A 27,775-nucleotide genomic window follows, 5' to 3' on the forward strand; every position below is an offset into this window, starting at 1 on the left:
TTTATTTATTTACAATCAGAAATTATTTTAATGAAACATTCTACGATTAAACCTTTTTTTTGCCCCAATGCAAACAGCGCACGTTGCATGAGCCATGGCTGTCATACAATAAGTAGGCCACGGTCCAGAGTTAGATAAGCCATAACTGGACCTAACTCTCGGTTCAGGGGCTTCTGCCCAACAGTGTGTGTTGTTCAGAATCAGTGTTCATCAAACAGGATAATGCTGTGGTGAGAATTGTGAATTTTTTTTATTTCCTTCTTGTACATGAAAAAAATAATTTTGTGTGGCTCAGCTAGAAGTCTGAAGTTGGTTATATAAAAATATGTTGCACACTCCTGGACTAAGTTGTCTAATCGGCAATCATTTCCCTGAGATAAATATAAAAATCCAAGTTATTTAAAGTTATTTATGAAACTAGCTCTAAAGCTTTGAAGGTTTAAACTTCAAATTATTTTTTAACATCGGGATATGGGCCGGGTGTGGCTCAACTCTTAGAGGTGGAAGGTCAACACTTTATTTATACTTTCAAACAAACTGAAATGAACCCAATTTCAACTTTTTAAATGGAGCAAACCCCAATGTAACATTCTAGAGCATTGGCTCTCAGACTGGGGTCCGCGGTCGCTTAAGGGTCCGCGAAGCGACTTTAGGGGGACCGCGAGACAACTTTAACCTCGCACTTTGATTTGAAGTAAAATTTTGATGTCATGCTTTTACGGTGTTTATCCAAAGCACGACAGGCTCTACCGAGGACATTATTACGTAACCAACGTTCTTCTTCTTTAGAGCGTATTGTTCATGGAAGGCGTATGCATCTGATTGTAAATTTTCTCGGAGTAATTTAAACATGCCCGAAGCCCCGACAATAAAAAAATAAATTTAGTTAAAATGATTCGTGTGTGAAACTCGGTTTTGCTGTGATAAGTTCTGGAGGAAAAGATAAACCATAGTGACACCGTACTATCACGATGGCACTAAAAATGCTCATTCCATTTGCAACAACTTACGAATGTGTAGTAGCTTTTCCTACGTTACTCGCTATTGTAACAAAATGTTGAAACAGAATGGACGTGAGACACAATATGAGAGTTATCCAAAACTGAACCCAAGATAGAAGAACTAGTGAGAGCCAAGAAGGCGCACCCATCTCATCATCAAACTATTTTAATGTCATATATATCGTGTTGGCATTTGCTTTCATTTTGTTAGTGGACCGCGAGTCACCAGAAAAATTGCAAGGGGACCGTTATGCATAATTTTTCGAAAAGTTTGAGAACCACTGTTCTAGAGGCTCGAGGAATATTTTTAACCGTTGAATTGTATAAACTATAAAAATATATAAAGTGTCTAGAATTAAAGAGAGTTATATAGAGCTAGCTATATTATATATAGAGAGAGAGTGAAATATATTGAGAACTGACTTCATAACAAAATTGAAGTTGTAAAGGAACTTATATATATACCCTATACATATAACACCCTATATATCAGGGATTCCCAAACCGCGGCCCGCGGGCTAAATACGGCCCGCGTAACGATTTAAAATGGCCCGCCGAGCGTACGTGAAATAGTGTTCAACAGATTTTATTTCTACCTTTTTGCGATCTAGATACCGCTAATTTATGTCATTATCAGAGTTCAAGCACGTGTTTCAATTATATATCAATTATAGGTACCGGTGTTAGGATAACATAGGGCAGTAATTTAGTTATCAGCCATATAGGAAAGCTTAAAGATGTCAGAAATCAAACAAAAACTAGATTCAGAAAACTAACGTTTCTTGGATAAATGGCAGTGTTCGTATTTCTCCATAGAAAAGTATCAAACTTCAGAGATTTGTCTACTTTGCCAACGAACTTTTCCAGTTCTGAAGGAATACAACATTAAGCGCCATTATGAGTCAAACAAACATGTTTCAAAAAAATGTCAAATGAAAGTGAATCCTCTTTTGGGCGCTACATTCTTCCGTCCGCGAACATCTTTCCGATTCTAATAAAGTTTGGTAACCTCTGCTATATATATAGAAGCAAACTCGATACTGACATAACAAAATGATTTTTAAATTGTAGCAAGTATCGGCAAACCTAATTGATTCGATTTTATCAATATGCATGTATTAATAAAAACTCCCGGATATGAATGTGGTACCCTAGGACAGGGCTACTCAACTGGCGGACCGCGGTCCGAATCCGGACCTTTTGAGTGCGAGATTCGGACCGCACCCAATTCTTTATTTTAGATCATAAGCCCCACTTTTGAAATTTCCTTTTATAAGAAATATATATGAAAAGAACTATAACACCATAATAAGCAATTTCGATTAGCTAATAATCATTAGCCGGTCGAGTTAAGGATGCCTAAATATATATTCTGAAAAGACCGGACCCAAATAATTTTGAAGTTCTGTATGCGGATCTTCGGTAAATATAGTTGAGTAGCCCTGCCCCAGGAAGTCGCAGAACGTTGGTTAAAAACTACTGGGATAATTATTATAGTTGTCTAGCCGGTGATTCTTAAACGGTGGCGCGTGTCCCACAAGGGGGCGTAGACTATTCTGAGGGGGCGTGAAGCTAATAAAAATATTTGTTAGATTTGTTGTTCCCCGCCCTGTTTTGGATATTTACATTTCTTTTTTTTTTTTGAATTTTCACGTTCCATCAACGTATTTTCAATGTGTTTTTTGAATAAAACATACTACTTACTCAATATCCGGTATTTGTAGCGTATTTTTAGTTATATAAGGAAAGATTATTAATTTGGACGTACATTTTTATATATATACATAGAAAAAGGCTGATTATTAGTATTGACGAAATTCTCCAGGTAACCATAAGGATGATCCGTAAACTAATTCGGATGATGACGAACCTAAATTTAGTTTAATTGCGGTTCGTATTCCCAGTAATACTAAGCTTAAATTTTGGTACCAGTCATGATTATCCGAGCATTGCCATATAAGAGAAGCTTTCAATTGCCTAATTGGACGTTCGGCAGTCGCGTTGCTACAGTTATTTCTTAGATGGGGAGCGAGACTTGACGACAAAGAAGGCGTGTCTTAAAAAGTTTCAGAGCCATTGAAATAGATTAAGTTCGAAACATTTTTTAAACATTATCACATCTCACTCTTATTTTTTTCTTCATATTTTAGATTGAAATGTATAAACGCATTACGGACATCAATGGAAAAACTTTCTCTACTTACGACAGAGGAACACACCAAGCTTGTGCCGTACTTGGGGGTGCTGGATGGTGGTAAGCGAATATTGTTGTTGAGTTTTTACAGCGTTGGATCAAAATGCCTACTCTTAAAAAACGAACGTCTTGGACGTTTTTATTTTCGTTTTTAGTAGATTTTTGCACGATTTTTTGACAATATTATTCGTTCGTTTAGTAAATTATGCTCGTTTTAGCGAGTCTTTTTATATTCGTTTAGTAAATTTTGCTCGTTTTAGCGAGTCTTTTTCATAGTTTTTAGATGGTTTTAGTGCTTTGTAACCATATAACAAATATACATATTTTCTGTGACCCTGTGTATGACAACCCCAGTAAATGTCAACTGACAAGAATCACTTTCAATTTTCATTTCAACACAGGTATCACACCAGCGGTAGAGCATACTGCCAGGAGGTCAAACTTACCGGGGTATACTACGACTCAGCGGCCGCACATTCAGGAAATAAGGATGGGATAATTGTAGGCGACAGTAAGTAAAATATTTTTATCATAATCACTAGGACAACGGTTCCAGAACTATGGGTCGCGACCCACTGGTGGGTCGCAAGAGGAATCTCAGTGGGTCGTGAAAAGCTTTGATTAATTATATTGGTTATTAGGATCGGTGGCAAAGCAAATTTATAAGCAAATTTCGAAATAAAATGAAACTTTTCAATTTTTTACGTCTAAAACTATCTGAAATTGAAGTTAATGTCAAGTCTATTATGGAAAATAGCAAGAAACAATCTCATCTTTCTCACTAGCTTCACTGAGAAAATTAATTTGTTTCCTCCATCAATGTGTTATTAATTTATTAAAGTTAAATGGGTCGCCATAAGCTGTAGTAAAATATAGTGGGTCCCAACTCTCGGCATCCCACAGTTTCACTAGCCTAGGAAACAACTTGTTTTTACCATCGTCCTTATTACTTATCGATTTTAATCGGTAAATATGTTGATAGGTATTTGTCTGTTTGTCTGTCTGTTTGTCTGTTAGATGCACGCGATATCTCACGAAAGCGAGATTGAATCTGCTCCAGATTTTGCATGTGCATTCATCATATGTCGGACCAGAAGCCTATCGATTGGATGAATTATATCGTATAATTAGCGAGTTATTAATTAATTAGTGATGGGACACAAGGTGTCACTATGGAGTAAGAGCGCTGTTTCGGGGAATCTCCTAACTTTCGATCGATAAGTCTTCGGTCTCTGACCGATATTCTCGTTTTCATTTTGTGGCAATATGGGAGCATTGGTTATAGCGCATGAACAAATTGCGCTCTGTAAGTCGGATCCGACCCACCAGAGTGTTTCGTGTCTGCTGAAATCACGACTATAATTTTTTATAAATATAAATTTCTGTTAAAAATGTCGACGAAAATAACGTTGTAATAACCTAGATTGTTACATTGTGCTTCTTATTATTATATAAACGTTAGCCAAGCTTTTGTAAATAAACTGTTTTTCATTCATAGTTTTTTATATTGAGCTTTGAGCCTCTGGCCCGGTAACCAAGTCTATTATCTGTATCTGGCCCACACAGAAAAATAATTGTCCACCCTTACTATAGCAGAATATCAATATAAAACGTTTTTGAGAAGGTTGATTTTATTTTTATTCTGACAGTTGCAAACTATTATAAGCGTGCTGAGATGGCGATCAAGTATGCATGTGAGTATTGGCGTTTCTTTTCCCGTTCCTTGTGAGATATCTTTTATTTTTGCTTCGAAAAAGGCTTTAGGCAAGAAGACTGTTATACCTATGATGCTAATACTTGTAGAAAATACCAAGGTTACTGGCAAGCGTACCAATATTTTTTTTCCAGATATAGGTGCAAAAAAGAAAAAATAGGTTAGATATGCGTCTTTCAGTGGTCTACTTCATAATAGCTCAGAGATGAGTAAACTATTCGAATTGTTTTAGACGGGGATTTCGAATCGCCACCATCTTTTGTGTTTTTCGTCATGCCCAGGGGTCGATGGGAATCCCCCCAAGTTTTTTTTTTTCATATCTAATTAAAAAAAGGGAATTCTGACGTATGACCCACTTCTTCCGAGTGAGTTTACTCGTGGCACTCATGGCTTTTCGAAAGCGTATTTTAGAGATCTTTTCCGCGAGTTACATATGATGCGACCTTATGTCCAAAAATTGGTACTCCCAAAGTATGGAAACCAAGATGGCGGACACCGGAACGTAGTATGTGTACCAGGTTAGACCATAAATTTATTCCAATTTTCCCTATTTTAGTTCTATTACGAGTTTGGAGACTAGCCAAGTGACTCCAGTTGTATTTGTACCTAAAATTATTGCCTAGCCCTAACCTGGCACATATATACGTTCCAGTGTCCGCCATCTTGGTTCACATACTTCGGGAGTACCCAAAATGTCTAGAAGACCTTGAACTTGAGTGATGTGTCGTCTGGTAGATGGTAAGCACTAATTATAGGTAATTTATTTAATCAATATTTTATTTATTTTTAAGATTCCGACAAACCCTAGGATGATTAACACAACTTTTAGCTGGAATATTGGATATCAACGAAGACGGCTGTAACTTGAAATATTGAAACTCTTTTATTTATTTTTCTCTCACCAGAAGACATATTAACAATTAAGTTACTTTCTTTGCAACTAATTTTTGGAAACACAACAATTCAAATTATATTGGGAGGTAACAGGCTCTAGCAGGCCTTTCTTTACCTGATACTTTTTTTTTTTCTAGTCCAATGGTTCAAAACTTTTAAAGCAGGGCCTTTTTTTAGAATTTGTCAAGACAGATAATAGGCAAAAGGGTGCTCCCGGAGTATGCGAACCAAGATGGCGGACATCGGAACGTAACATGGGTAACAGGTTAGGGTTAGGCGATAATTTTTTTCCAATTTTCCTCATTTTAGTCCTATTATCAGTTCGAAGACTAGCCAAGAGCCTCCCGTAGTATTTATACCTAAAATTAAGGCCTAACCATAACCTAGTACACATATTACATTCATATGTCCGCCATCTTGGTTCGCATACTTCGGGAGCCCCGGCGAAAGTATGTTTATTCAAAAAACACGTTGAATATACGTGGATGAAAATTAAATATCCAAAACAGGGCGAGCGAGTTCAAATCTAACAAATATTTTTATTTTTATGAGCTTCACGCTTCCTCAAAACATCGTCTACCCCTTTACCCCTTGTGGGGAGCGCTCCACCGTTTGAAAACAACTGCTCTATTTTTTTTTACAGAAAAGGTTGATTTACATATATTGTATTTTCCTGGTATAGGCGAATCCAGTAAACCTTCAATGTTCATTAAAGTTATTTTTGTGTTTTGTGTATCTATGGTAACTTAGTGCAATGTCAGTAAAATAAATGTCTATGTATTGTATATATAAACTGTTTCTTATGTTTAAACTCGAGACGAAATTTGGCATTACGTAGAAACGGTAGGCTTCGCGGCATGGCGCATCGTGCTAAGCGTTAGGAATACACTCGCCACCGCACCTCTGATCATCCCGCGTGGGTTCGCAGGTTCGAAACCTATGCAATTCTAACATATAACTCACTTCTTCCAAGTGAGTTATTGATAAAACATGTCACTTACTGAGTGTGGACGCTCAGCGAACTGTCTGAGTGATGGATTACGTGTTTCCATTAATTTATGTTTCTGGAAGACTACTGCTTACAACGTTCAATACTATGACATATCTTCCAAGTATTCGAGATCCGATTTGATTCGAAGATTAAATTCTGAAAAAACAGATATCTAAAAATGCCCAGCCTTGCATGTAGCTTTGCTTAAAGATGAGTCTCTTTTATCTATGAGTGATTCCAACACCATGAACCTACATAGTTTTAGTAAATTCTATAAACTTGACCCTGTCTTACTGAGTTCTAACTCTAACAGGTTTTGCCTGATGTTTTGTTACTTCTTGTCCAATGGTTCTCGAACTTTTCAAACAGTGCTCCTTTTTAGGATTTGTCAAACTCCTCACCCCGCGTTAAAAATAATTGGCTAACAATAAGCTACAAACAACAGATAGTAAAGCGAAAGGGTGCTCCCGAAGTATGCGAACCAAGATGGCGGACATCGGAACGTAACATGGGTAACAGGTTAGGGTTAGGCGATAATTTCTTTCCAATTTTCCTTATTTTAGTCCTATTATCAGTTCGAAGACTAGCCGAGAGCCTCCCGTAGTATTTCTACCTAAAATTATGGCCTAACCCTAACCTAGTACACATATTACATTCCGATGTCCGCCATCTTGGTTCGCATACTTTGGGAGCCCCGGCGAAAGTATATTTTATTCAAAAAACACGTTGAATATTAGCTACGTGGATGGAAATTATTATCCAAAACAAGGCGGGCAAGATCAAATCTAACAAATATTTTCATTTTTAATTAGCTCCCCCCCCCCTTAAAAATATTGTCTACGCCCCCTTGTGGGGTGCATCCCACCGTTTGAGAACCACTGCTCTAGTCATTTACAGAAAAGGTTGGTTCACATACATATATTGTATTTCCCTAATTTGGCAAATCCAATTAAGCCTCCATGTTCAATAAAAAAGCTATTTTTTGTGTTTTTTGTGTATTCTGTAGTAATTTAGTGCAATGTCGGTGAAATAAATGTTCATGCAATATATATATAAACTGTTTTTTACGGTGACCGTACATTTGAACTATGTACATTTGAACCCATGTGTATACCCGCGGGTTCAATCTATATGCGGGTGCTAAAACCCATGGGTTAGGGTTAGTATGGGTTCAAATATCCGTAAAACAAAAAAAATTTCCATAGGTGCAATAGTATGCAGATGCAATTGTCGTGGGTTCAAATGTAGGTGGGTTCAAATGTACACGGGTTCAAATGTAATGGAACCGTTTTTAACGTTTGCACTGAAGACGAGAGCAAACGTAGCATCGTAGTATGAACGTTTATAATGTGTTTTTTGTTGGGGTTACCTTACGTCGATTACCAGTACGGTTAGGCAATGGGGGTAACAAGTTCTTTTAAAGAGTTTGGTATTGACTTTGGACTGTCTTGGCTAACAGGTTATGCCAGGCCTTATTACTTATCGATTTTAATCGGTAAGTATGTTGATAGGTATTTGTCTGTTTGTCTGTCTGTTAGATGCACGCGATATCTCACGAAAACGAGATTGGATCTGCTGCAGATTTTACTTGTGCATTCATCATATCTCGTACCAGAAGCCTATTTATTTTGGGCGAATTATGTCGTATAATTAGCGAGTGATTAAATAATTAGTGATGGAACACAAGGTGTCACTATGGAGTAAGAGCGCTGTTTTTGGAGATCCCCTAATTTTCGATCTATAAGTCTTCGGTCTCTGACCGATATTCTCGTTTAAAGTTATTGGGAATTTAGAAAATGGAAATCGAGCTTTAAAGGGTACAATACTCGAGACTGAAAATTCTATTCGGGAAGAAGAGACAAAAAAATCAGATTTCCCACTATCTTGAAAGTTATTATCAACTTTAATGACTTCGAAAATCTAGCTTTCAAAATAGCTCTAAACTTCAGAGTCTAAAGCGACTTACAAGAGGGCTATAGATAATTTTTGAGGGAACGTGAAGCTATAAATAAAAATAAGAATACTTGTTAGATTTCATCTTGCCTTATTTTGGATATTTACATAACTTCATTTTGGATATTTGCGTTCCTATTCTAAAAAGGGCACACTGGTCTAGCAGTCAGACCAAAGTTTTAACAGAGCAGTAGACAGGCTGATGATGCTGTTCTGTAGACATAATATATACAGTACATACGATTTCAGCCCATTTGAAAAAACTGATTAAAATATCTTCTCAGACAAGACATAATTTGGATTACAAAAACCTCAGCTTGAAAGCTGGGGGATCCCCTAACTTTCGATCGATAAGTCTTCGGTCTCTGACCGATATTCTCGTTATTTCGATTAGACCTTAGTTCACTAATAGTTAAAGGAAACTGTGCAAATTAAACTTAAGATTTATCGTAACCCACAAGGAGGTGCTTGGATATGATAAAACGGGAACTTTGTCTTAGTTTAAAATTCAGTTCAGATTCTCTACTACTTTGTAAAATTTGTCACAGAAAGCTTCACTTTTGGAGCCAAAAAATTAGAACTCTATTTTCAAAAACTACAGTTGTGACAACTTCTAGTCATGTGTGCCGCCCTCGGCGTAATTCATATTAAATTATCAATCTACCAAATAAAAAGTATACTTTAAGTTGGAAGATGGGGTTCCTGATTTGAAACCAAACAAGTGCTCAACTCCGTTGACTATACACTGCAATGCAAAATTTCCATCGAGTTAAGAAATCCCTTGGCATGAATTGTTGTTACACTCAACTCGACGTTAGGAGAGTTAGAAAAAGTAAGCCAAGCTCGAAAACTGCCGGGAACCTTCCAGACTTTCCGTATTGTTTGTATTTTGGTTGAGTTCTAACTACGAAATCTACAATATACTCTAGGCCAGGGGTCGGCAACCTTTTTCCAGTGACGGACCGGTAAAGCCTGACCAAAATTTTGGCGGACCACCTTTATACAAACGAACTAATCTAATAAATTATATGCGTTAGAAAATTTATGTTGACAATACATTCAAAAACAAAGGTGATACTATTCACGTAACGTATTTCTTACATTAAACCCACTTCGATCTTTCGTTTTTGTAATTGCTATTTTAAAAACCCAACCTCACATAAAGATAACAATGGCATTGTACGTTTTCATGTCACCTTTCTGCCGACCGGTAGTGACCTTTCCGCGGACAGGCGATGGGCCGCGCGCGGCCCGGTGGTTGCCGACCACTGCTCTAGGCTTGGAAGTCTGAACCCCAGCTTTTAAACTTACATTAAGTGCCAAAATCCAATTTCAATATGCTACCGATCACACTTTTCAAATATCGATTCAAATCCGCATGTAATGATATGATTGGTCAGATTTTAATAAAGAAAAAAACCTCAATAATCAACAGTGTTTGTCGTAACATGGTGCACAGTGAACCACAAAAATAACACAGAAAAAACATAACACAAACCAAGAAGCATTTTGCATGAGGCAACTAAAGTAATCATCAAGAAACACGAATCACTAAAATGACGATAAAAAAAAATTATAAACCGGAAAATATGGTTTTGTAAATTGTAATACTTTTCAATGAGCCATGTTTACAACAAATCAAGTTTTAGAAGATTGGAAAAATATGAACATGAATGGAAATGATAGAAAAGAACAGAATGAATGAAATCATTTCAATGAAACAATGAAATCAAAAAACTTCCGATTTACAGCTATAACGTCGCAGGGTAAAAAAACTGAAGAATTCGGAACAAAAAATCTAAAGCAGACTAAAATAGATTCTCAGTCTTTCAACGCGAAATAGCTTTTCCAGCGTAAAGTCCCAGATAACAGATCCGTAGAAAAAGTAAAGCATGATTGGAAATCGCACAGGACCCTAACAACAACACGATGAAACGAAACAAAATAAATTTTAAATAGGGTTTGCAAACTGTCATACGATTTAGCTTCTTCAGCATAAGTCTCACTGTTCCATAACAGATTCACGGTACAAGGAACATAGAATAACAGTACAAAACGGGAACAAATTCAATTGAATTGCAGCAATAACATGGCAGGATGAAATAAAACAAGCAAATTTCAAAACAAAAAATTATCATGGGAGCAGAATAGAAGTCTGCAACCTGTTTTATGACATATCTTCTCGAGTCCAAGTCCCTGTCTCTCTCATTACACTCAAATTCATGGCACAAGAAACATGCAACATAGGATGAGCAGAAAAAGTGGAACATGGTTTGCAATGGAATGAATAATAAAATGACTGAATTCAACATCCTCCCGCTCAAAAAAAAACAGTGGAGGACAATAAAAGTAGGACATGATCTGGGAAAGCAATAAAGGTCAGCGGAGCAGAATAACGTGTTGCAACCTGTCGTATGACGTAAAAAAAAGAAGAAAATAGAGAACACAATTGGTAATGGAACCATAGGCATAATAAACAAAAAAATATGAAATATTTGATAAGTAGATAAAAAAAAACATGATTGAAAATTTATTTATCATATTTTCATTCGTCAGTAAATCAGTAAATTCTCCCTGAAAATGCAGTGAATAGCTGAGCCTGGCATCAAAGCAATGTAGTACTTTATAGCAATCAAAGCCCATAGAATCAAGACGTAATATTATGAATTTATGAATATTATCTCCCTTGAAAATGCAGTGAATAGTTGAAATATCATTGTATTATAGCAATTATCACAGCCTCGAGATCACAAACTTAATACTTGCGAAATTAAACCTATGTTTTACACAGGAAACATAATAGAAATTGCTTATTTCATTTTGATTCTGATTTGATACTTTTTGTTATCGTCGACTGGTTTCCATTCTCATCATAGACTCTGATTGGTGAAGTTCCGATTGATGTTACAGCAGGGCCTGCTCTAATTGGTGGAGAAGGAGGCGGAGAATTGAAAGGGGTGGGGCATGTAAGAGTAGATACGTCGTACACTGTAGGCTTGAACATTGATTCTTTCAATTGTTGACGCTTCTTTTTGCTGGATTTCCCAAATAAGTGGTGATCTGTAATAAAGTAGGATTATGAAAGATTAATGTGTAATTGGTGAGACGACCTAACCCAGTTGTAAAAGCTTTGGACTGCAGTAGCATCTATTCTGCTCAAATGAAGCCACGATTCCAAAAACTCACTAATGGCAAACATGCACAGTTTTCTCATTTTGAAGTAATTATTTGGGAAAATAAATGTTACGGTACATAAAAATGATTTTTTTTTTATATTAGTCATTTAATTTTGCGGTCATAAGTATTTGAGCATGTCCAAGGGTCGTGATATTTTACAAAATTTACTTGAACTTGAAAAAAGGTTTGGAACACTGTTCTATAATAAATGATGAATAGTGTCTAACTTGAGTCTCCCCAATGCTGCATTAGGACAATTAATTGGTTGCTATCTTCACAGCTGACCTGGAATGGTGACCATATGAATACACAACCGATGATGTGTCCATGTTGAAGAAGCAAAAAGCAAAACTGGTCACATACATTTCAACCAGTGTACTTTTAGGACCACGAGGTGGCACAAAACGTTTTGAGTTATGAGTTTGAATGTTGTTTACAAATATTAATAATGTATGAATAAATGGGGATTCATAGGCATATCGGAAGAGCTGAAGTCGCGTCGCTGCTGGGAGTTTATCGTTGTCGCTACTGGTGGTGAATAAATATCCATAAGGTCAAAACAATTTGTTACTTACTTTTTCCTTTGATATCTTTCATGAACTGGCAATTCTTATCTTGACAAAACGAATGCGTAGCATGAAATTTTTTCTTCTCCGTAACGCTTCCTTTACCACTAGGTGTCTTGTTGAGTTCAGTAGGGGGTGAGAATAACACATGCCCCAATGTTTCCTCAAAAAGCCCATCACGATCATGTTTTTGTCGTTTAGCACGTCTTCGAATCGCGACAGAGCGTGCGAGAGCGTACGACAGCAATCCGAGTAATGTTAGAATAGATATATTTGCAGCTATCAGCATTATAGGCAGTATCAAACGTTTGGTCGAATTGGATCGGTCTGATTCTTTGTCTGTAAAATTGGGGGACATATTGAGTCTTCAGAATGCCTGGGATTTAATAGAATAATGCAGCATTTCACAAAATGGGCTCTCGAACCCACTGGATGGCCACGGAGAAGTTTTCCGCAGGCCACAAGCAAAGACCTACAATAAATACCATATATGATTGGAGTGTGAAATTAATTTCAAAATCTAGTGATTACACACAATAACAATGCGCTTTCCCAGAAAAGATGAAGGATATAAACGGTGTTCAAAAAGTCTTATAATAAATGAGATAAAAAAATACAACTAATGGTGGCACATCGAGCTAAGCGCTAGGAATACGCTCACCACTGACTGCACCACCATAGGGTGATTTACAAAACCGCTGTTCGGTTACGGCTATCTTCACAACCAAGTCCATGCACTGAAAAAACAGATAACTGGTTAACTATCCCCATACCCTACTGGTAAACTGTCTTATCAGCTTTCCTCTCCCCGGGATAAATATGTGAATCCAATCCTGTGACTTGGTCCAATGAATCAAGCCTCCACTTAAGTCAACATATAATCAATACTCACCCTGTGTTTTCCTAGTCTTTGGTTGATCAGGGTCGTCAACATTAGTTTCTAGAAAAGATTTATGATGAAAGAGTTGGAATGCTGTATGGAATAATTAGGTACAAGAGAATTGCTGATTTCTGCATAATCAAATCCGATTACAGTCGTTTGTGGCTTCCTCGACACTCCACAGTCTAGTAAACTGCTTGACATCTTTTCATACCTAGTTTAGAAAATGGCCGAATGAGAAGCCATACGACTGGGCCATTTTTTAGGTTTTCCTTTCTTGCAATATGAATATGGAAAACATTATTCTCATTCATTAAGCTGAATCAGCGTCGTAGGTGTCGCTGCTCGATGACCTTTCAAGGTCCCTCGCGATTCCTGTCACACATTTGAAATTCGTCACTTTTTTTGTTTGCTTTATATTCTGCTATATTTTCGTGATATAATTAAATTGTGTTGACAAATAAACGATGATTGGTTGAATGATTCTGAACCTCAAATATAACATCAATACTTACCATCCGTTTTTCTCACAACTTGTACTTCGGACTTTATAATTTTGACTTCTAAAAAAATTTAAAAATGACGTTGAAGTTCGAAAAGTGTTACAAATATTATAAACCATTAAAGAAATGTTAAAAGGTACGGTCACCGATTGAAATGTTTGTATTTGCGCACCTTAAATCCAAACGAGGCTATTTTTGGTAATATCCATAAGAAAAATTGTATGTCGCTTGTCTTGCAGTCTTACCAAAAATAGTAAATTTGCATATTCAGTGGATATTTGGCTAGAGTAGTGGTTGCCAATCTTTTATGGCTCGTGGTCACTTTTCGAGGGCTTTTAGTACCCATGGCTGCCATGTTTATCATTTCAGTGGTATTTATAGTGTTATTTTGATTTGTAGATTCCAAATCCCATTATGTCCAAACAATTCATGCTCAACAAAGTAAAATAACCTTATCAAGCAATGAAACCAGGAAGAACGAAGAGTTTTCTTGTCAAGGTAAAATTAAAATCACTTTGTGCCTGGCATTATGGCCCTCTGTGGCCCTTCCGAATGGTCCTGGGCCCCCATTTTGGTAACCGCTGGTCTAGGGCCTTTCTCTACATTACCTTAAACATAGAATATAACCAACTATGAGTTGAAAATTAAATTAGTGTAAATTAGCCTGTCTAAAGTCTTGTTCTGACCTTTCTCCACTTTATTCTTCTTAATCGTTACAGGTTGGATGGCAGTGATAGGTCCGCTACTCATTCTTGTTACTTGAACGTTCCCCGGACGGAAAAAGATTTGATTTTCCCCAAGAGATTCTGTTTCATTGAGTGAAGCACGCTTCTTACGATTTGTTGGACACTGAAAATAAAATGTAAAAAATTGAGAAGAATTGAGAATTGAGAAGAACCACCGTAGGGTGGTTCATGTAACTGCTAGTCACTTACTGCTTCCTCCACCATAATGCATCACCCATGCTTCCGAAACCAAATAGCAGGCTAGCTAATCCCATACCCGACATGGAATGGTAACTGGACGAGACGCCGTGGTTTACCATATGGAGGATCCAAGACTCATCTAACATGGTAAGCTTAGCTCAAGATCTGGCTCCAGCTCCACCAAAGATCTTTTGGACAATCGTTTCGGACTGCTGATACAGCATATCAGATAAAACATCCTTGCAATATATGCATACAGATCCGACAGCACAAAAGCATAGGAGAAGGATGAGTAGTTAGTCCCATGGAAACATAATCGATAGCACAAATACAGTGATACCTCGGTAATCTAACATAATTCGTTTGGGATCGCTGTTCGACTACCGATTTGTTTGAGTAACAAAACTTTTTTTGCAATAAGAAGCAATAGTAATTATTTTGTTTACCCATCGAGTCATTGAGTATCAAGTCGTTTGACTAGGGTACGATTTACATATTTATCCCAGGGAAGAGGAAAGCCAATAAGACGACTTAATTATATGGCAAACCACAGTCTCTCGTTTGGTTACCAGTCCATGTCAAGTATGATATTAGTTGGACATTCTTTGTTTGCATAAGCATGGACTTGATGAATGAGGAAATCGACCAGCGATTACAAAGAATCCAGCAATCCTCTTGTACATAACTATCCCCCACAGGGATTCAAACCTGCGAACCCAGGCAGACTACCTAGGTATCAATATAAATTGGACACTAAAAATAAAACTTACATTTGGTTCGCAGATTCTCTCACAAACGACAATATCACAATCAATGAACAATGAAGCCCCCAATCCATGAAAATGCACCATTTGGAAATAAAAAGTGCTAACGCGAGATACTCCATTATTCAGGATTCCATGTTTGAGATTGATTATGGAAGAACATCTGAAATGTGAAATTTTAATAATATCATTCAAGGAATTAGATTAAAAGCTTCGTTCATTTTTTCTTAAACAGAACTTACTCAACGCACTCACTTAGGAGTGAAAGGGACTCATATCTCTCTAAGTACAGTTGACATTGGTGAGTAATGTATAAGTTTTGTAATATCATTTAGGAATGAGCTAGAAATCTTCATTTTTTTTTTGGTTTTTATTAAATAGAATTTGCTCAATACAATGTCACACTCATACACTGGAAGATTGACCCATTAGCAAATCTACAAAACATCCCTTTACAATTTCAATTTCGTTATTGACTCAGTTCTCAATATATCTTAACCAGGTTTGTTGTTTTTTAATCAGTAACTGTTTAAGTATTTTTATTCCACTTACAGTAATACATCTGAGGGGGCCAAAACAATATATGGTATCGATAAATCTCCTTTTCAATTTAAAAAATTTTATGGACACCCTATATAAATGTGGTGGTCATCAGATGGCCGTGAATACTATTTATGCGAGCCTTCAAGCCGTTCACCACATCAAGGAAGTAATAAATTGGACAAATTGGAAAGATTTCTCGTTCTTTCAAAATATAGCAGTCGCTTACTTAGCAGTGGATGCTATTACAGAACCCTGTTCCGAATGAAAAACATATAAAGCAGGGGTCGGCAACCTTTTGTTGCTCGCGGGCCAAAATTAAGGGTTGCACATATTTTAGAAAGTAGAAAACCAAACGGATGATACTTTTATAATAAAAATCAAGCAGTGATACATCTCTCAAATAGAATATAGATTTATTTCCTCCTTGAATTTCATCTCGAAAAATTCCATTTGAATATTTTCGGCGCCATTGAACCCTTTGCACTTAGCAGTTGCATTTTTTCTTATTAAAATTAAATTATGGCTCAAAAAAAAAGAAAACATATGTTGCCAACCCCTGATATAAAGCAACGAATAAACGAGAATATTGGTCAGAGACTGAAGACTTATCGATTGAAAGTTAGGGGATCCCACAAAACAGCGCTTTACTCCATAGTGACACCTTGTGTCCCATCAGTAATTAATTAATAACTTGCTAATTATACGACATAATTCATCCAAAATCAGTAGGCTTCTGGTCTGACATATGATGAATGCACATGCGAAATCTGGAGCAGATTCAATCTCGCTTTCGTGAGGTATCGCGTGCACCTAACAGACAGACAGACAGACAAACAGACAAATACCTATCAACTTACTTACCGATTAAAATCGATAAGTAAAAAGCCTGTAAAGCCTGCCATTCAGGTCAATGAGGAAAGAGTATGTTCCTACTCACCCATTTACTACAATATCAGTTCTTATCTTTGTTATCTGAGGTGTTGGAGACAGATAACAATGATCAAGATAAATGAATGATTTATCTGGCAACACTCCATCTTTTTCTAGTTCCACTGTCACATACAGCACCTGTGATGAATATTAATTGCATTGTTGAAAAAAGGACTAAACAGGAGATTCCCAAACTTTTTAGGGTGCGCCCCCTTTTTAGAATTTGTCTCGTGCCCCACCTAAAAAATAACTAGTTAACAATAAGCTACAAATAAACAGATATTATGGCAAAAGTATTTTTTTTTGAAAAACATGTAAAAAATATGTGGGTGGAACATAAACATCCAATATGAAGAAATGAAAATATCTAAAATTATGTGGGTAAGATCAAATCTAACAATCATTTACATTTTTTATTTTAAATTAGCTCCAAGCCTCTTCAAAAAGCTAACGACTGTCCAATGCCCCTGTACTGCCGAGCGATCTTTTTTATCTATATTCAAATTCTACGGGAAGTCGTATTTAACCCGAACTTGCAGCCAAGTGAAAGGCAAAGGGCTGTAGCTGCCGTATGATTAGGCCATTTTACCGCTTTTATCCTCTCCTGAAGTAAATACGAAATTCTCATACTTCCCCAATCTCAAATTCCATAGGAACAGACAATGCAGGTTGGGAGTAAGATTTGCTCGGTGGAATTCGCCAAAACTTCATTGAGATCTTAGATTGACCATCTTTCTTGTAGGTTCGATTTTGGAAAGACTGGACACTAAATAAGAAATAGTAATGCATGAAAACGAAAGTAAATAATAAATACAGTTTAGGGTACTCCCGTAGTATGTAAACAGAGATGCAAGACACCGGAATGTAGTATGTGTACCAGGTTAGGGTTAGGCCATAATTTTATTCCAATTTTAGTTTTATTAGGAGTTCGCGGACTGTTTGTGTTAGCCGAGTGAATATACCCCCTGCCCATAGGTTTCAGTCCTGTTACACAACTTGATGAAAAGTAAGTGAACGAAATTAGTTACCTGCATATTAGTACATACATTTTTGGAGCGCGGATACGAACAATATAGTTTATCAAGTGTTATGAATGTTTTTACCAGGGCTACTCGAAGTGTGTTACGAATGTCTATAATGAAGAGGCACTAGTACCACATTTACTTTTGTCGCCGATACCAATCGGATAATACCAAAAAATCGCTGATACCGATATTTCGATATTCAAAAAATCGATAATAAAACACTCTGAATCAGATTGAAATGCTAAATATAACGAAGATATTGGTCAAACATTTAGCCGATATCAATACAAATACAGAGAAATTGGCCGATATTGCGATGCCGATACATCTCTATTCCATACCCAGGTTACTTAAGCTTGACATCGACCTCCTGGAGAACTACAGAACAGTTCTTAGGAGAGCACAAGCAAAGGAATACACTAGGTATCGTTTGCAATGTCTGCATCAATATAAATATAAAGAATATTGACTGTGCTTTGTTGAATTATTTGACTGTAATGTACAGGGTGTCCACAAAGTCCCTTTACAATTTCAATTTTGTTATGAAGTCAGTTCTCAATATATCTTAACCAATTTTGTTGTTTCTTAATCAGTAATTGTTAACTTGATTTTAATTCATTTAAAATGCATCTGTGAAGGCCAAAACAATATATGGTATCGATAAATTCACTTTGCAATTTTAAAATTTTTTCAAGACTTCATGGACACTCTATATTTATTCGCTGGCTTAGGTTTATTTACCTTTTCACTATTTAAACATGACGTATCTAAACTTGTCAAAATTAACTTACACAACCGTAGCATTCTTTTCGAATTGATTAACTTTGAGCGGAAACTTGCATTCAATTTCGTACATCTTGTAAGGAATTATCACAAACGGTAGCTTAGGTAATAACACACTCCACCAGAGAGTGTTTCTATAGATCACAGAAGGTGTCTTTGTGTTGGCGTGGTCGATGGTTTGCACTGTTGAACATGCATTGAAAGGTGGGAGAATAGAGAATCTGAAAAAATTGGAGATGAAGGTATAGATTATTGTAGTTTAAGCAAAAAGACTAGCTAGAAGAGTTGGCGCACTGCACTAAGCACCAATATCAATTATAGGCCTATTTCATTGTTTTATGTTATGCATTATGTATCTGTATATAAATTGTGTACACCATGTTTTCTTTACCCATTTTTTGATGTTTTTTCTCCTTTGTAATTCTATATAGAAGTTTTAAATGCTTGGAAAAAATAAATAAGGATCCTCTCTTCGATTATTAACTTTAACAAGATAGCAGTGCAATGAAAAGCATATTCCAATACTTAGGATAAGATTTACATATTTATCCTGGGGAAGGAAAGTCGATAAGGCGGTTAAAATATACGACAAATCAGGGCCTCTTGTCCGGTTACCAGTCAATGTCGGGTATGGGATTAATTAGCCAGTTATTTGTTTCAAATGCATGGACTTGGTAGAGGAAGCCTCATTTGATCACTGGTTATGTGGACTAGCGCGGCGGTGTGGCTCAACGGGCTAAGCGTTAGGAATACGCTCGCCACCGCACCTCTAATTACTTTGCGTGGGTTCGCAGGTTCGAATCCCATGCAGGGATGGTTATGTGCGAGAGGATTGCTGGACTCCTCGCCGTCATTGGGTGGTTCACATAACCGCTGGTCGGTTACGGCTTCCTCCACCACCAAGTCCATGCTTCCGAAAACAAAACAATACAACTAATCCCATACCCGACTTGGAATGGTAACCGGACGAGAGGCCGTGGTTCACCATATGGATAAGCCGTCTTATCGGCTTTCCTCTCCCCCGGGATAAATATGTAAACTATCCTATCCTAACTACCGTACGTCGACAAGAAGTCCAGCTATACTATTTATTGCACATAATTATTGGTCACAAGATTGAAACCTGCAAACCCACACAGGTTATTCAGGAGTGTTGTGGCGAGTGTATTCCTAACGCTTAGCACGGTGCGCCGACCTTTAAGCATGCATACAATGCATGGATTCATTACATAGAAACTTAAAAGTACTTACTTGTATGACAAAGAACTCTTGTTGGTGAGCTTTAATGTGCAGTTATCTGACATGTCCATGGTCTGGAATAATTAATGTGCGGTTATATAAACAAAAGAAGAAAGGATGTATACCCCGACGCATAGGCATAGCCTGACTGCCTGACAGTGTTCACTATTAGCGCACTTTTTTGCGAAAATTGCGAAGCACTTTCGTAACTTTTTTTAGGGACTGCGAAATAGCACTTTTTTTCCGATTTTGAAGAGAAATAGCACTTTTTTCCGATTTTGATTGGAATAAAAATTCAAAGTTAACAAATATTTTCGAGTATTAAGTTGACAAATAAGTAACATACTGGTACTTTTGTATCTCAATTCTGCATATCATAACGATATTTACCGGAATTCTAACCTATGAGATGCAGACATAGGAGATAAAGCTTTTGCATTAACAGCAAAATTCTTGTTTATAATATGATTATTATACAAGCACACGGATTCCGCTTCTCCCGCAAAAAACGCTCCCGGGGCGTTTCTTTGAACGAGAGTGGTCATGTGACTATCAATGATATCGATGAATTCAAAATGACTATAAAAAATGTTAGTAAAGTGTTTTAGTCACTTTGGATGAATTGTGACCAAACTGCACGATTTTCAAATCAGACAAAACTTTTAGCAGCCTGTCACAGATTTGCAAAATCAACAAATTCACAAAATACCATTGAGTGCCATTTTATTGTAATCACAATGTTGAAAGGAAGTGGCATTTTCCGGAATTTTGCGATATTTACACAACGATTTCTCATTGATATGGGAGGAGGGGTGGGCAAAATTCAATATTTTTTTAAATCGAATATTTTTAAGGAGTACCGAATAAACGTGGTGGAAACATTAAAAAATCGGCAACAAAGCCTTTTTACTGGTTAATTCCGTTGTAATCGCTAATTGTTCTTGTCACCGATCGTTTTGGCGGCGATATCCAGGTTTTGGGTAATCTATATTCCCGCCCTCTCTTTTTTACAAATATGAATTCTTGTGGGTCGGCGGACATCGAAGTTTTATATTTCGGGTTTACCCGTTCGTTCACATCGGCAACAGCTGTTGAAGACATTGAGGACTCAAATTAACATTTGCGCTGGCTTTAATATTACCTATCAAGATTTGTAAATTTACCGTCCCAATTTTATGCGAATGGTAATATTATTGTCCATACCGTGATGCAGATATTTATTAAGACGATAATTAACTTTCTCATGTATTTCTATGGTGATAAACTTCGCAAATCTGAAATTGTGCCAATCCTGAATGTTGATTTGAAATAGTGATTGATTAATTCGGCTATAAAAGCATTTCTGCGTGGTCATAAGATGAGATGACGTTAATGAACAGCACTTCTTTTACAGGATATTTTAAGTATGCGACTTAATGCTAAAAAGATTGGGCTCGAGTGCTTTTTTTTCGAGTGCTTAATAGAGGTCAGGCGCTAATTCTAACTAATTCCCTCAAGTTTCAACGTGTTTTCAACAAAACAATACCCCGGCGATAAATATAGCTAAAATGTTACCGAGCAATTCACAATTTTATTTATGGAATTTGCAAATTCACCAGTTTCTTGACGATTTTGATATTGTCAAGCCCTAATTATTAGTGCAAAAAATACTCCCCTTCTTCCGCGGCGGTTTGACGGGTTCTTTGTTCCATTCTTCAGAAAGTTCTGACACGGGGGATATAGAATACTGAATTCGGAGGGTTGAATCCCTGTCCACTTACTGGTGATTTTCCGTTTTGAAATGCATGAAACATTCTCTATTTTAAATTAAATGACGTTTCGCGGGCTAGAGTTCTCCCCGAAAATGATGTGTTTCAGACGTTAGTTAGACGATAGATAAAACATTAAATTAATAATTTTCGTGACGCCCCGTTTTCGAAAGTACAAAGTTATATCGCAAAAAAATGCGTTATGATACATTTGGAATGAAACATTATTTACGGTGAATTCAGATCACATTTTACTCTCCATGACACCCGGTATCCGAAAATACAGTTGTATCTCGAAAAATGTGTTTTGTTACATTTAAAATAAAACATTTTTGCGATTAATTTAGATCATATTTTGCTTTTCACGACACCCGTTTCCGAAAATACAAGGTTATATCGCGAAAATGTGTTTTGTTACATTTAAAATAAAACATTTTTGCGAATAATTTAGATCATATTTTACTTTTCAGGACACCCGTTTTCGAAAATACAAGGTTATATCGCAAAATGTGTTTTGTTACATTTAATAAAACATTTTTGCAATTAATTTAGATCAAATTTTACCTTTCACGGCAACCCGTTTCCGAAAATACAAAGTTATATCACAAAAAATGCGTTTTGTTACATTTATTTTGCATTCCCAATAAAATACATATTTTCCCTAATTGAGGTCCTCGATGAATCTGTTCCTGTCGTTCAAGCTCAACACACGTTTGGACGAGTGTGGGGTGGTTTTTTGATCGACGATAAATTAAAAAGTTGCCACACGTTATTTGTATAACGATAATAACTGAAATAAAAGTGAATTTGTCTCAAGATGGTATTTTACGATTCCTGCCCACAGAAAATAAACACGCTGACAGGCTTGGTTATAATTGATATTCGTTTAATTTATTTTACACTATTAATAAACCGCCACACCAATTGCGACCATATAAATTGCAGTCGCATCGGTATGGACTGTATGTTTTTGGCGCTCTCAAATTAATAATAATTTTCAACAAAACAATAACGGTCATTAAAGCTGAATTCGTTACCGAATAATTCGCAATTTTATTTACGGAATTTGCAATTTCAAGATCTCACTTGACGATTTTGATGATGTCATGCCCTAATTATTACTGCTTAAATGCCTCAAAATACAACAAATGTAATCATTTTCGACGATAACAGGCGCAACAATTCGTAAACGAGCCGTTATAACGAAATTCGCGATTGATTTTACCTCTCTCTTGTTTACAATTTTAACATCCCGCCGGCCATGTATGGTCGAATAAAATGTTCACATATTCGAAACATGACTTGGCCAAGGATGGAAGGGATCACTAAAGAGCTAATAGAAAGTACATACGCGAGGGTATGATATTAATATCGAGAATATTTGTGAGCATATCACAGGACGGAAATATTTTGCACCCGGCTGTTTGTTGGCAGAACAACGGTACGCTAAAGTTAATTGATCGAATACAGGGAAGTATTTATTTATCATCTCACTTGCGAACATCGAGGTTTTGGCGGAATTGTACGATCATGTTGTCTTTCTTAAATAATAACGTTTTCAATAAATGTTCATTTTACTTTTGCGTCTTTATTATATGTCTGGTTTTAATTTATTTTAAATTCGAAATTGTCCGAAATACTCCAACAGGTGTATAAGTACAATAATAATAGTACTTACCAAAGTACCTACCAGGGAAGTTTAATACACACGATGTGTAAAGGGCGTCGTAACTCCCGTTTATTAATTATAATTTTTTTTACATTCTGCTTAAAAAACAACGGCAGTCATCTCACGTAACTCTTGCGACCAAATCTTTTTTGTTTTGCATGGCATCGTCTTGGCGACGAATTTATTGCCGACTGAATTTTAATTGTGTTTTAGGTTAGTTATTTTCTGTTTGTTGGTTTCTAAACTTTACAAACTTGGGTAGCAATTACTATTAATGTGAGATTTGTGCATATGAACGATTGAATTTCGCGACTGGATGTCCGATATCTGAGAATGCGTAATTCTGTTTCAACATTAATTTCCAGGTTATCAGCGTTCATGTGGTCGAATAAAAATTATTTATCAAATGGATTGGGATTTCGAGACACTCTCAAAATTATTTGGGATCCATTATCATATCATTCGTTTATTTTTTATATTCATGTTTTTCTCAAGAATCACCCTCGTTATATTTAGTGTACCTTCGCAAAAGAAAATTCTTTGATGTCATCGTTCCTATTAGTGTAATTGGAATATATGAAAACCTCGCAAGTGGCGTTGTGATGCGAATATTTGATACTAGGTCAGCAGCATTACAAAGAGTGCTATTTATGAATGCTGAAAGTACATGACATTACTAAACATTTTGCCAATATATGATGTTTTCTGCCCGATTTGAACTAACTCGCACGCAAACCAAGGCATGTGGACATTTAAAAATTACTTGTCTTTGGGTAAGCTCTGAAATAGTATAATATAAATGTAAATGAGAAATTAGGTCACGCTAGCTCACGAAACGGGAGGATTTTCAAAGTGATCTTGTGTAATATTTCGGAGAAAAAAGTTTGAAAGGAAAGTAGGTCAACCTATCTCCTAAAACAGGGGAGTATCCTGCATAATATTTCGGAGGGAACGTAGGTTAACCTATCTTTTAAAACAGCCGGTGGCGACTTTCAAAGTGGTTCAAAATCACAAATTAATAATTATCATATTAGGTTTAGGGATGAATCGAAAAGTTGAATTTCCAGCGCACCTAACCCTAATTAGGTGATTGCTATTTATATTTGGGGGGGGGGGGTTATTTTGCACCCAAACGATCCACCCTGTAACTAATATGGTTTCCAGCCGGCCTCGTGTCTGTTAGATGGAAGGAGTAACAAATGTGAAAGTCTTTGCTGTTTACGGGAGTAAGCAACTGACACTGTGATACATTGCATGAAAGTTTTGTCCGCGGCAGGTGTTAGCAGATGTCATTTCGTTGCCGATGAATTCGCTTGTTTTAAATAAACATGAATTCGCTTAAAGGGAACTCAGTTAACGAAAAGGCTTCTCTTTAATTTATAATATTAACCGGAGGAGCGCTTTTTCGACTATCTATGCCGTTTTGAATGGGTTAAATGAAAGGCTAGGGCACCTAACTTGTTAAAATCGGCAAAAGCACTTTCGCACTTTTTTTTTTGTACTGCGAAGCACTTTCGCACTCATAATTTGCTTAGAGTTAACACTGCTGCCTGATATTTCCAAAAAGAACGTTTCTAAAATTTCGAATTGCCAAGTTATACAATAAAAGCTAGCTAAACGTTTCAAACTGCGAAAAAATGCTTTGTATGAAAAAAACAGATAAATGCTTTATATTACATATCAAGAGGGAGGGGTTCAACCACGCACAAAGTTGAGTACTCAGGACCGGGGATAAAAAAATCCAAATTCATGTATCTGAAACAATTTCTGGAAATGCCCTTTAAATCTGACCAGAAAAGGATGCAAGAGATCATGGTTCGCCACATAACATATCATCTTATAGACTTTCCTCGCTAGGATTGATTCATCATATGACTGAGCTGTCTTACTAGATTTGATATCTCCAATATAGGTATATATTGGTTCTATATTAATCATAACAATTCCATTTACTGCTATTCGAGCCAACTAGCCAATTTCGAATTGCCAAGTTATACCATAAAAGCTAGCGAGTCCGGTCTTGAGGGTCTAAAAAGCGTTTCAAGCTGCGAAAAAGAAAAATGCTTTCCATTACATTCCGAGATGAAGGGTTCCGATACATACAAACCTACGTACTCGAGACTGAGAAAAGAAAATTTCCAAATTCATGTATCTGAAGCAGTGGCGTAGCAAGACTCTCGTGAGCCCCCCCGCAAAAATATTTCGTTGAAATGACCCTAAAAACTCTCGGACATAAGCTAAAACAACGCTTTTTTCATTTCGTCAAAAAGCATAACATGTCGCTATTAAAAGGCAAGGGTAACCTAAAATTTGCCGTTTATCTTGGTTACTTTAATTTTTTTCATATGTGCTTCCTCTTCTGCCCTTTTTCTGCGTTTCTGTGCGTCATTGAGAGGTTTTGCTTTCGACATCATTCTGACAGCCTTCGTAATTTTGCCGGTGCAATCAAACCACAAAACGACGAAAATCGACGACTCCCTGGCATTGTCACGTAACAAAACAATTTGAGCAGAACTAACATCAACGTTATAAGATGTGCATTACTGGTTTTGCAATGCAGCTTTTGGTTTTGCGGCTTAAATTTCTAAATTCTAACCGCTTGGGCCCCTTTGCGCTGTGAGTTCTCACACGACCGCAGGGGGTTGCAGGGGTAGATGCTACGCCACTGATCTGAAGCAATTTCTGGAAATGCCCTATAAATTTGGACAAAAAGGGATTCAAGAGATCATGGTTCGCCACATGATTATATCATCTTATAGGCTTTCCTCTCCAGGATTGATCCGTCATATGACTGAGCTGTCTTACTAGATTTGATCCCTCCAATATAGGTGTATATCAACGGTGGAAAGAACCGCAGCTCATCGGAGTTTGTATAGAGCTCTTCTCGCTGGCAATAATTATATATTATCCAAATTTAACAAGGAGAAACTTTAGTCTAACAGTTTTTTAAATTCTTTAAGCGGTTGAATGATATATTCTTTGCAATATTGTTATCATACGTTTGTGTAAATTTCTTTTCAATTCACTGTAATCCAATATTATTAATTTCAAAAATTATGCATCTCTCACATATTTCTTACTTGCTGCATGCGGCTCTTATACTAAAAAAACCTGGTGTATAATAATTATGAATTAATCATAACAATACCATTTACTGCTATTCAAGCCAACTAGCATCTCAAGTTTTTTTACCTCATTAGGTTGCAGGAACATCAAAAACTTTACAGCAGGATTTTTCTTCAAAGCATTCTTTGCTGGAACGAACTTTTTAAATAGAACTTTGGTGATTGTGATCTCTATCTTGTTTGGTTTGCAATCGAGAATGGAAGCTGCATGCATAAAAAATAGTTTGTCAAAGGAATTTGCTTAGAGCAATGTCACACACGAGGCACAGCACTGAACAAAGACACACACACTAAATCAGGGTCGTCCAGCCAGTGGCCCGCGGGCCACATGTGGCCCGCCGAAGGTTTCCGAGTGGCCCGCGTAGTATTATACGAATCCCAATGTCTTTCACAAACCTGGGCCATTATTGTAACCTCTAATAAAAAAAGTTTTTTCGCGGATGAACCATGTCAAATCCCCCGTTAGATCACTAATTTCTTACAGTAATATGAAAAATTCGCTATGCATTGCTACATCTTCCTCTCACTGAATATTGACACTTGTTGGATAGACGCGGTGTCATACTCGACATTAAATAGGTATGTGTGGTAGGAACTTTTGGCTTGACCTTATCTTCGTATTTTCATTGTTTTTATAATTTTGACGTGAGGTTTTTTTTTGTTTTTTCATTAATCTGTAGTCGGTGTAGTGAAAACTAGAACATAACAATCATGTCAAGTGGTCCGCGCAATCATTCGTAAACTAAATGTGGCCCTTTGGCAAAAATAGTTGGACAACCCTGCACTAAATCAAAGAAAAGGGGGACTAACTCAGAGATAAAAAGGGCCAATCTCTGAACATGGCCTTACACACTCACATAAAAGTGAATAAGATGTACCGGTAATTCTAAGTGCTAAGTTACGGATGACCCCAGAAATGCTAAGTTATTGATTAAGAATGTGAGGGGCTGCGTAATCATCCTTCTTATACCACACCCATGCTCTGGTGGATCAAGATGCAAATATACTGAAGCAAGAATGATAATGATTATTCCAATTATTATGAGCGTCCTTCTGCAAACTAACACAAATGTATTTCTATATTTAGTGGCATATGGGTTGCACAAGTTGCCTGTCATGACATCATAGTGACCTTACCAGGTAATTGCAG

General features: G+C 36.8%; 2 protein-coding genes across 3 annotated transcripts in view; one reads left to right on the forward strand and one right to left on the reverse strand.

The window, feature by feature from the left end:
• LOC120340070 (uncharacterized) overlaps positions 1-7,839 on the forward strand; it is a 44,857-nt gene extending 37,018 nt beyond the window's left edge. Inside the window, exons 41-44 of one of the 2 annotated variants that reach the window (XM_078116392.1) lie at positions 3,152-3,255; positions 3,597-3,706; positions 4,845-4,889; positions 5,701-7,839. In XM_078116392.1, coding sequence (XP_077972518.1) covers positions 3,152-3,255; positions 3,597-3,706; positions 4,845-4,889; positions 5,701-5,717 — 276 coding nt within the window. In that variant the 3' untranslated portion in view covers positions 5,718-7,839. The remainder of the gene's footprint in view (positions 1-3,151; positions 3,256-3,596; positions 3,707-4,844; positions 4,890-5,700) is intronic. The other variant, XM_078116391.1, reaches the window with a different exon arrangement.
• Positions 7,840-10,131: 2,292 nt separating this feature from the next.
• Positions 10,132-27,775, reverse strand: part of LOC120340068 (uncharacterized) — a 29,934-nt gene continuing 12,290 nt past the window's right edge. The window contains exons 8-18 of the mRNA XM_078116388.1: positions 26,693-26,829; positions 20,096-20,157; positions 18,853-19,065; positions 17,667-17,802; positions 17,044-17,174; positions 15,570-15,726; positions 14,560-14,722; positions 13,886-13,933; positions 13,383-13,430; positions 12,500-12,829; positions 10,132-11,807 (exon numbers count right to left, since the gene is read on the reverse strand). Coding sequence (XP_077972514.1) covers positions 11,563-11,807; positions 12,500-12,829; positions 13,383-13,430; positions 13,886-13,933; positions 14,560-14,722; positions 15,570-15,726; positions 17,044-17,174; positions 17,667-17,802; positions 18,853-19,065; positions 20,096-20,157; positions 26,693-26,829 — 1,670 coding nt within the window. The 3' untranslated portion in view covers positions 10,132-11,562. The remainder of the gene's footprint in view (positions 11,808-12,499; positions 12,830-13,382; positions 13,431-13,885; positions 13,934-14,559; positions 14,723-15,569; positions 15,727-17,043; positions 17,175-17,666; positions 17,803-18,852; positions 19,066-20,095; positions 20,158-26,692; positions 26,830-27,775) is intronic.

This window comes from Styela clava, chromosome 9 (genome assembly GCF_964204865.1).
Source record: "Styela clava chromosome 9, kaStyClav1.hap1.2, whole genome shotgun sequence".
NCBI classification, from domain to species: domain Eukaryota; kingdom Metazoa; phylum Chordata; class Ascidiacea; order Stolidobranchia; family Styelidae; genus Styela; species Styela clava.